The sequence below is a fragment of the Acanthopagrus latus genome, chromosome 5 (genome assembly GCF_904848185.1).
Source record: "Acanthopagrus latus isolate v.2019 chromosome 5, fAcaLat1.1, whole genome shotgun sequence".
NCBI classification, from domain to species: Eukaryota; Metazoa; Chordata; class Actinopteri; order Spariformes; family Sparidae; genus Acanthopagrus; species Acanthopagrus latus.
In genome coordinates this window covers 13,992,078-14,002,908 of record NC_051043.1, presented here as the reverse complement: position 1 = coordinate 14,002,908, position 10,831 = coordinate 13,992,078, and the positions used below count along the sequence as shown (strand labels likewise).

Genomic DNA, 10,831 nt, shown 5'->3' with positions numbered 1-10,831 from the left:
TTTTCACTAAACGCTGAATATTAACTTATTTAAATCAAAGCACAAAAAAAATAAATAAATAAAATCATTGAGAATCTTGACAATGTTTTTTCTTAGCAACATTAAATACCATCTCTGCTTTAGGCAGCCCCACTGATCTGATTGGTTAATGTGTTTTTTTTTTTGTTTTTTTTTTAAAAAGACTAAAAGTAATGAATGCATGTTAATGTGAAATGTCTAATGTTTGACACACTTATATCCACTTTTGAAATGTTGATGTCACTCAATGGGGGAGTAGTTGTATACGTTGTTGGTATATACTAACAAATCTTAAAGACAAACACATTTTTTTCACCTTTCTAAATGTCAAACCTATTTAGCCTTTTTGCTGATTCTGTATGTTATTATTAATTATTATATCGTTACTTAAAATACTTTGATTTAAAAATACTTAATTAAAATAAGACAAATATTACCATCCACATGTACTTAAAATATCATATGTAAACATACCCATTTAGTAGGACGTCCCCAGCAATTTTATTGTATATTATGACAACTGATGCCTGATCTTATTTTAAGTACTCTTTATTTTATTTTATGACAATGCTGAATTTTACAAGCTGATCATGTACATTTTTTTTACCTGTAGTTGTATGTAGTGGTTTGATGGATAAAGTACTGCAAGTACTTCAGATTGCACTCAAGTACAGTACTTGATTACATTCCAAAACTGCATATATGTTAAAAAAAGAAGGGAAAAAAATACAAAAAAAAGCAAAATGTGTGTAGTAAATAAAATATAACAAAAAAAAAAACAAAAAACTGCATGGATGGATGAGAGATTTTAAAAATAAAAGCACATCAAACAAAATGAAACACTAAACTTTGACTGAAAGTTGTGAGAGACGTGAGAGAACAGCGAGACCAGAACCAGCTGGAGGACGACCGCAGACAGACGACACGTGTTATCACATGCAGAGCAACATGTTAACGCACACGCTGCTGCATCTGTGTGTGTTGACATGTGGGCCCTCTGTGCTGACGGTGAACAGATGTTCCCAAGTCATCCATCTACTGAGCAGAGGAGGAGGAGGAGGGCGAAGAGGAGGGGAAGATAACGAGAAGAGAGACAGAAGGAGAAATGTGATGTTGGGGTTTAGCGTGAAATCCTCCTCGAATATCTTATCAACTGTGTGTGTTCTTATCTGGAATTCCTGCTTGTAAAACTTGTTGCGACTGATAACTGACTGAATCCTGCACACACACACACACACACACACACACACTTTAACACTCACTCAGTATTGCGTACAGAACAGGTTGGATTCATCAATTCAAGATTTCTGAAATAAATCTTTTCAAGAGAAGGTTTAAACCAAATCAAGCCAACCTTACCTCAAGATGCATTCAGCAGCAGTCGCTCTGGACCTTTTGATCCTATCAAATGATCTTCTGCTGTCAGGGAACTACACGTGTTCAAATCCACTTCTTTCCTGGAAAATCAGTTTTGATCAGTACAAACTGAAACCTGCTATGTCTTACACAACTGTTTTATTGACAAACATATTTAACTGAGAGAACGTTAAACCTCTTTGAATATAACAGGGAGATCAAATGTGTTCTGTTCTGTTTCTGTTCTCTTCAGAAATTCATCAGAATTCAGGACAGAAAAAAACAAAAACAAAACAACCTTCAGCGTGAACGTGGAGGAGCTGTGAATCAGAGCTGTTTGATCTGTCGTCGGTGCCGCGGGTTAAATAAAGTTCAGTTCAAATCTGTGCTGCCTTTCCTCACTGTTGATACAGTAAACACATAATCTGCGGGGCCGTCGCCATTTCCCACAATTCCTCTGTGAAACTCATCAGGCTGCTGAGAGCTTCACACCAACATTTCGTACATGGGAACACATGCTGTACATACATCTGTCACACAAACACAGTGACGGTGGAAAGTTCTCCGTTTTTTTTCTTTTTAAATTGATTTATACTTTGTGACGCATAAAAGTGAAAACACAGACGGTGTGACAGTGTTTGTTGTTCTTATATCATCACAGAAGAGAATCATACAGGAAAGAAATACTCAGATCTTTTACTTGGGTAAAAGTACACAAAGTAAAAGTACTCTGTTACAAGTAAAAGTGCTGCGCGTATCTGAGAGGTAAAGTACAGAAATATTATCAGTTAAATTTATAAAAGTATCAAATGCAAAATTATCTATTTTGTAATATTTTCTGTCATTGTGAGTGATTACTTGACTGATCAAATTATTACCATTGTGGAGGCAGACATGTAATAAATGTATTTATTTATTTATTATGTATTTAACTTGTGGCCAGGAGAGCAAGCGGACATATTTTCTCACAGAGAAACTTTCCCACTTTCCTCCTCCAATATGTTTCCAATTAAAAGTGAAAAAAAAAACAAAAAAAAACTACACAGCTTCATGTCTAATTGGTTTTGAAACTGCGACCTCTCGACTGCCTAATATTTTCTCCCCTGACAGGAAATTCCTCCAAAGGCAAACCATTACACTCATTACACACACACACACACACACACACACACACACACACACACACACACACACACACACACACACACACACACACACACACACACACACACACACACACAGCCAAGGCACTTCACTGATTGACTTCACCTGACTGAGACAGTTATTGTTAACAACCTATTTATCTCCATCATCTTCTTCTTCTCTTGTAGCTGCCACAGATGATCAGAACACTCTGACCTCCCAGCAGCCAGTTAAAGGATTTTCTTTATTTGTTTCTAATTCCACTCATTATTCATATTCCAGTCAGAAATATTGTATTTACTTTAATCTGATATCTACTAAAGTTAGTCAAGTTACATCCATTAAGTTAGTTTGGTTAAGTCTAGAACTTTAATATACAACAGGTTTTATGTTCAATATGAGAAAAATATGACAAGGAGCAGATTATCCTTTCGTTTGAAGCTGTAAACTAAGAGTAAGGAAATAGTAATGATTTTTGTTATTTCAGTATCTAAAGCTGCTATAATGGATATTCTTTGTTAAAGCAACATTATGTGCAAATTGAAGTTTTGATGCAATTTAGAGCAAAACCACTGTTGTAAATACAATCTTAGGTCTGTAACCGTTTGTCAGATGTAACGTAGGTGCTTAATACAAACAAAAGTCATCATATCATAACAATGTCATGTGTTAAAAAACTTTGAACGTTGAAGTAAACAAGAGAGAAACAAGAAAAAAAGGTCAGCTGTTTCTTAGTGAAAAAGTTTCAGAGTACCTGCTCGGCACCAAACAGAGAGTAGCTGGTGAACAAAGTGGAGCGTTCAGCAGCTCAAGAGACAGATTTTTTCCCCTTAAGAGCTGGTAGAGACCAAAACGGAGCTGTGAAAAAACTGGACTTACATTCACCAGGCCGACACAAACAGATGGAACGATGTTAAGTCCAGTCCAGGCGATGTGAAAGGTGATGATCGATGGTTGTTTCTGCTCCAAGTAGAATAAAAGTGAAAAAAAAAAAAAAAAATCAAACAAATACTGAAGATTTAATTGTATTCAATTCGGCTGATGTCCACACTTTAAAAAGGATGTACTGTTATGGTACTTTGGATTCAATGATACGCTGTCCTAACACTTAACAATTTACTGATGCTTTTTCACAATAGGATCATTTTTAAGGAGGTCAAACATTTTTGTAATCTGATTTTACATCCCTGCAGATGTCAAGGCCGTTGTCTACAACTATTATCAGCAGTTATTATCTTTTCCTCCCCACTTCAACCTGGTTTCCAAGTGACCAATTATTGTAATAACATAATGAGCTGTTACTAATGCATCTGCTTTTTGCTGTGTTTCCTTGCTATAAAATCTGGACCTGTCTTTCACGATGTGAATGTTTTATATTTAGGTTTCGAACAAGCCATTCCTGAGGTTTTCCTCCCGCTCCGCGCACATTTCTTTGATGTCTTTTTTCACTTCAACTTGTTCAAATAAATAAAACTCAAACTCAAAACAGTTTAAAACCCTTTTTCCTCCTCAGCCTCGTTTCTCAGTCAGCAGTTTCTCTCGGTTTGTTTTTCTTCTTTCGCACTAACCGCTTCTAATTAAAACTACCACTTCCATAATCTCATTACATGTAACCTAATCTGGACTCATTCAGACATTTACCAAGAAAAAAAAAAAGTAAAAGAAAAGGACACGAAACTTTTGGTCGTGTGATCATTTGCCCTGCCTCGGGCTTCGGATCCGGTTCCCACGGTGAAAAAACAGCTGTGATTGATGTTTGAAAGCTCTGACTCTGTTTGTTTTGGTGAATTTGTCGAATCCTCGCAGGAATAATCTCTGAAATCAGACTGGAAAGTGGAAAGTCCAGTTTGTGTTTGCAGAGTGACAGAGCTGAGGTCAAGGCGGTGGTGTGTGTGTGTGTGTGTGTGTGTGTTACAGATTATTAGCAGTAAGTTGAGGCAGCTGTTGATCGGCCACTAAACCTCCTGTGTGGCAATTCATATCGCTGCTGGGGCTCGAAACACATGGAAGTGATAACCTCAGGTGATCTGTGAGGGACAGGACAGAAGACACACCCCTTTTCTAGATGCCCCAATCACAGCCAAGCAAAAGCAACAACATAAACAAGCTCTCTTAAAGAAACTATCGTTGAAAAACTACAGAAAAATGACAGTTGCGCACAAACTTTAGAACAACAGAATCACAGAGAGCACCACTGATAAGAATCAAAACTGGACTTCAGCTTTATTTCCTGTGGAACAATGTCGTTTTGGTTTTTGATCTCATTTTGTCATTCATTTAAAAAAAATGGGGGGTGGGGGGGAGTCAGAGAAAATCATGCAAACAAGATCGAGTCAAACTGGATTCATAGAGTCTTCTGTTTGGCACGACAGTCATATTACAGAGGAAATGATTATCATCATCAGATGAGCTGAGCAAGTTTCAGTTTCTGTCCAGAAGAGGCTGATTTCATCGCAAGAAGATTTTCCAACCAGTAATACAATTATGGTTTTTTTAGAGACCTTTACTTCATGACGGGACACAAAGTTTAAGGTTCACTTTTCAGAATAGACAACATTAAGTTCATATACTCAGGCAAAGATTTTAAGTAAGCTTTTTAATACCTCAGTCAGTCTTCTTGTGCAGGGATTGCCTACATTTCCCAGAAAGACTTTGAACATCTCTGGAGAGAAAAGGCGTGAAGCTGCATCCTTTAAACATAACTGAGGCTGAAATTTAAAATGTTTCCTGCTGTCAAACTCCACAAACTCAACATGTCACCATCAGGTCGTCAGTAAGTAAAGGGTGTGTTTTTATTTTCACTAAATGGCAGCTGAAGGACTTTCTGTCAAGTTTTCTCTCAGTTTGCTCTCGAGGTCCGTCCTCTGTACCCTGACAGGTATGAACAGACAGTGAATTTGCTCAGGCCTCTGGCTCATATTCACATTTGTGTTCTTGTCATTGTTTCACCTCAGTCCCAATGATCCGTCATATAAAAACCCATAGTTGCTATTTTTCTATATACAGCATCGAATCAATCTGCATTCTGAACAAAGCGATGTCTCGCTCTGGATCACAACGGTTCCACTTTTAGTTACACAAGCACATCCATAAGAGATTGATGAGAATGTGTCACACCGCTCGGACATCAGGATTCATTATCACACCACGGACTTGATGAGAGGTTTAATCTAAAGGCAGAGACAAACCATCCAAAACACAGGAACATGTTTGAGAGTCCTTACACAACAATTCCATGGCTATGTCTCAAACACATATAAAGTCAACTGGCGACACATGAACTGTTTTTTAAAATAATTTTGAATTGTCTAATTTGGGTGAATGAAGTAATAGTTTTTCATTAGTTACTTTGATAATGGGGGACACCAAACAGGTGGTGATTACTAAATATTTTCTCATGTGAATGGCATTGGTACCTTCAAATTTCATCTGCCAAACATTACAGCAGAAAAAAAAAAGAAATACTTTGCGCATCTATTTCATGAGCCAGGTGTGCAGGAGCAGGAAGGGTGGACTTCCAGTATGAGACCATCGTTGTGCAAAACCTTTGGTGTAGTAGGTGTAATACTCGAAAAGTCGCATTTGCATTTTTGCAAGTTAGCTGGTGTGCTTGAGTTCATGCACACTTATAGAACTGCTTATAGTTTTATAAACAGTCCAACGAACAACAAAACAAGCAGCTTCTGAAGTGACCCGACTGAGTTAATGAGGGACCACTCACAGGCTGGAGGACCCTGCGCAGGCAGCCAATCACAAATGTCGAAAACAAACACTACAGAGAAAATAGGAAAAAGAAAAATCGTACTGACTGGTCTGGGGTGTGTTGGGTGCTGATAGGGACCCAAAAGTGGGCAAAGAGATGCAAACTGCTATTAAATCTAAATCTAAATCCAGCAGCCCTATATGATCCAGATTTTGTACTTATTTGATTTTGGCTAACATTTGGTACTTTGGAACGCAGCCGAGTTTGCCAGCACTCGACCGCAACTGGCCTGAATTTAATCTTCTTCTGTTCAACATGACCCCTAAATGTGACATGTTAAAAATGAAGGTTAGAATCAATTACAGCTTGCACATGTTTAAGTTATCATAACCAGCAGGAGGAGATGTGATCAGAGTTTCCATGTCTGCTGTTTGTATTTATAATATAGAAATCAGGACGGCTGGATTCTTGACCTCTACTCTGTGACGACGACTGAACGTGCAACTCAGCAACTCTTACAGACATCCGTGTGATAAAAGTGAAGGTGTTTCCTGCGGTCAAACATCCCTCTGAGTTTTCGTTTGGTCTGCAGATTTACATCCACCATGTTCAACACTCTGTTGGTCTTTGGGAAATTTCAGATTTTAGATGATTATTATTATTATTATTATTATTATTATTATTATTATTATTATTATTATTATTATTATTATTATTATTAAAGCTTTTCAACTGTCAGGCACAAAAACCTATTTGGTGTTCATGTAATAACTGTGCTTTCACTCCCCCCCCCCCCCCCACTCATTTTAATACAAAGTGTATCGTAAAGACACAAGACTATTTACACATTTGAGATTGCTTGTGAATGGATTTAGACTTGCATTGCGTAACAAATATACTCTATGAGACGAAATTTATGGCGCGAGAGATGAAAAGTATATTGAAAACCAGAAACATTTGCTCTTTGTGGATAATATTTGTGCCCTCAGATGATCAGATGTCACCTTTATATTCATCTGATTGTTATAAAAACTGAACAGATGGAACACAGCGTAAGAAATGTTTAAACCCTGAAAATACCAAGATGAGAAAAAAACGTGATGTGTCGACTTCATGTTTAACACACCTCTGTATGAGCTGCGGGGTTATTTCTATAAGAAATCATGTCCATAATCTCTTCAGTATTTCCCTTCTTTGTCCGCCATCTTTTCGTCTGCCAACATCGGAGCTGCAAAAATTAAATTATCAACAATTCAAAACAAAAGTGCCTGAAGCATGATATGAGCAAGAAGATAAATATAATTTGTTTCTTTTGTCCTTTGTTTTTCCTTTTCTTTTGTCATTTTTTTTTGTTTTTACAATACATACTCCTTGTCATTTTATTATGTTCATTTAATGATGTAAAACTCGAGCGTCGTCCTCAGGCGCTCGTGTTGATGCTCATTGTGCATTCTCTGTTGTCTGTTTGCTTTGGTTGCGCCCTCCTTTGGCATCGCTGTTGCAAAAAGGAAAAAAAAAAAAAAAGGAAACCGAGAAGTAAAGCTACAGACAGAACATCAGTCTGAATTTTTTGGTATTTCATTGTTTTTGTCCCGGTTTCAGGAAAGAGTTTTCTTTGGAGGGAAACCGAACAGGATTCCCAAAAGTCTCCAATAAATATCCTCGTCCAAAAAGAGTTTGTTTGCCCGACCCCTTCCTCACAAAGTTCTTCTTCTCTGCTGGGGAAAAAAAGAGCATCTTTGGTTTGGTTGAATCAGGATTCACTCCAGCAGGATGAATGTGGCTTTAATGTCAGAAGTCAGTCAGTCAAACAGTCAGACCGCGGTCACAGTAAAGCAGCTAAATCTGAAAACAGCCTTAAACAACAATTTTCAGGTTGTTTTTTGAACAATCTCCCTCCACACTAAATCGCCGGGACAACAAAATGGTAAAAACAATCCTCTGTACTACCACAGAAGAAGTTAAAGCTATTCTGCAGGTGATTATGTGTCTGTGGACTCATCATTGTCAGTGTGATGGCGTCACAACTGTGCCAGACGGCCTCATGAAAGGTGTGTAGTTGAGATCAAAATGACGGCGAGTGCTACGTGTAATAATGAAATAACAACTACTGAGCAGCTGGAACACGAACAAGTATATTAAAGTGATTTGATTCTGGCTCTTGAAAGCTGCCTGATTACTTGATGCTTGAGACAATTAAATTACTATTCCCTGATCACGAGGTCCAATGACAGTAACTCGACAGACTTCTGTTGTGCTGGTCCAAAGGCTCAGCTTGCGTCCTCGCGAACTCCAAAACAATGCACGTTACTAGGCATGACTTTTTGGTATCCTTTGTGAAGTTAATATCCACCATCATCCGCCGTCTGTAAGTTGTGAATTAATTAGTGATATCTGTGTCTACTGATCGAGGGCCTGTGAGCTCTGAAGTTTTACTATAGAGTCGTTTCATGCCAACTCACAAAATCCAGATTTTTTTCCCAGGTCAAATCATGATTTAAAAAAGCAAAAAAAAAAAGAAAAAAACATTCAGACTGATGGATGGTTGATGCTTGAGCAGCACTTACAGCAGCGTACAGCTTTTGATATAAACTCTCAGTAAAACATACAAGATTGAGCAGCATTTTCAGATTCCTCCCATCTGGATTTCTTTAGTTTTTCGAAATCTTCAAATATCAAAAATGGATGGAGGAGGGTGAAAAAAATGGAGGGAGTGAGATGCATTTTCAAATTTAAGCTGCCTTAATGTGGCTGTGGTGTCAGTTGGTAAACAGTCAGGGGGGGTTAATCCACCTCGATGGACTCGGTGCTCTCGTTTATCGGTTTACACTCGTTGGGGAGTCGCTGATGGCGGCTGAGCTGCGTCGCTTGCGTGAAGCTGCGGTCACAACGCTCGCACCTGTCACACACACAGAGAAAGAGAAAACACAGGAAACAGATAAGAGACAGTGATACGAGTCTGACACCAATAGAAGGTCAGAAAACACAACACTGTTATGGAGAAAGAGGACTTTAAAAGCACAGATGCACAGACACAACCCTCAGATCTGTCCACACACACACACACACACACACACACAGACACACACACACACCTCCCTGTTAACTCTAATATCCAGTGACAGTATAAAGTGTGTGTGAGGCCCAGTGGAGCAGAAAGCTGTAATTGTTGCCCTGATCTTTACAACCTGACCGACAAATTACACACACACACACACACACACACACACACACACACACACACAACCACATGCACACACACAAACTCTACCTGTCAATAATCTATCTAGTGGGCTGGGGAGGGTTTTCCCATCTCACAATCTCAAACACACACACACACACGCAAGAACAGACATGTCCGTGCCTGATAAAGCAGGGTCACTGTCACTTTCAATAGAAAGAGAGAAGAGAGGGAGCTTTTAGTCTGAGCTGGAGGGGGGTTATGGGGCAGTTAAATGTATATAAATGTGAGCGTGTGCTGGACGGAGGGTGTGCGTGTGTGTATGTGTGTGTGTGTGTGTGTGTGTGTGTGTGGAGGGGCTCTTCAAAGAGAAAGCTGTGTTGAGGTATTGGACTTAGCAGCCCTGAAACAAGACTAACATGCTGTTGGATAGATAGGAGGAGGGGGAGGGAGGGGAGTGTTAGATAAGGAAGAAGAGACATTTCTGTGTATTGAAGCTCGGCCCAGTGTGGACTGAACAATGGCGAGCAGAAGCTCTTTAATGCAAGCTTTTTACTCATTTAATCTCACAAACATAATGTCAGCTGTCAGCGTTCTGTAGGAAATGGACATGTCAACTTTTGTGTGAAGAAGCAGGTTTGACAGTTGAGACGTGATTTAGTTTTTACTTTCATTCTAAATACCAATTTGAAGTTTAAATTTGTCCAGCCAGAAAACTGAACATCTCACCTAATGCAACAATACAGCACTTTTAGGTGTTTGTAGTGTTATTTGGACAACAGTTACATAGGCTGTGTCATTCTATAGCTACATACACACAATACTTTGTTGTTCACTTTGGGGCATTATATTGCAGTGCATGAAAATTGTTGACAGTGATGACATACAATGGTTTACTTTAAAATCCTTAAAAATGTGTATATATATATATATATATATATATACACGTCCATGCAGCTCTATATGTTGTGTATGTGGATCATCTTCCGATGCCAAGAAGGGGTTGATAATACATTTCAACAACAATATCTTGGTTTTATATATTGGAGGGCACAGAAAAAAGAGACACTTAAAACAGATTTTTAAAACATTTGCTCCACAAACTTTTGGCTTTGCGAAAATCAGGATGACAGAAACTAATGATACAAATGAATGTTATTAAACATTTATGAACACATCTGATAAAATTGCTTGGTGTGTTTTTCAGCAGGCTGAGTATTGCTGCTTATAGTGAGTATATTTAAACGTGTGCACGAGGCATCTCGTAAACAGTGGTAATCATTACGGAAACACTTTTAGCAGGACGATCTTCCATTTGACTCCGTTTCATTTTGTGAATTTTCTTACAGCGCGAGAAAAACAAAACAGACCCCTGACTGAACTGGACTGCTCTGCCCAAAAGGTGCTCCACCTCGTCTGTAAATCTACAA

The 10,831-nt window shown here is 38.5% G+C and overlaps 1 protein-coding gene across 1 annotated transcript in view; it reads right to left on the bottom strand.

Annotated features, from left to right (window-relative positions):
* Window positions 1-334: 334 nt before the first annotated feature.
* prdm6 (PR domain containing 6) overlaps window positions 335-10,831 on the bottom strand; it is a 109,419-nt gene continuing 98,922 nt past the window's right edge. The window contains exons 10-13 of the mRNA XM_037097627.1: window positions 7,347-9,119; window positions 3,397-3,477; window positions 1,378-1,475; window positions 335-1,053 (exon numbers count right to left, since the gene is read on the bottom strand). Coding sequence (XP_036953522.1) covers window positions 9,005-9,119 — 115 coding nt within the window. The 3' untranslated portion in view covers window positions 335-1,053; window positions 1,378-1,475; window positions 3,397-3,477; window positions 7,347-9,004. The remainder of the gene's footprint in view (window positions 1,054-1,377; window positions 1,476-3,396; window positions 3,478-7,346; window positions 9,120-10,831) is intronic.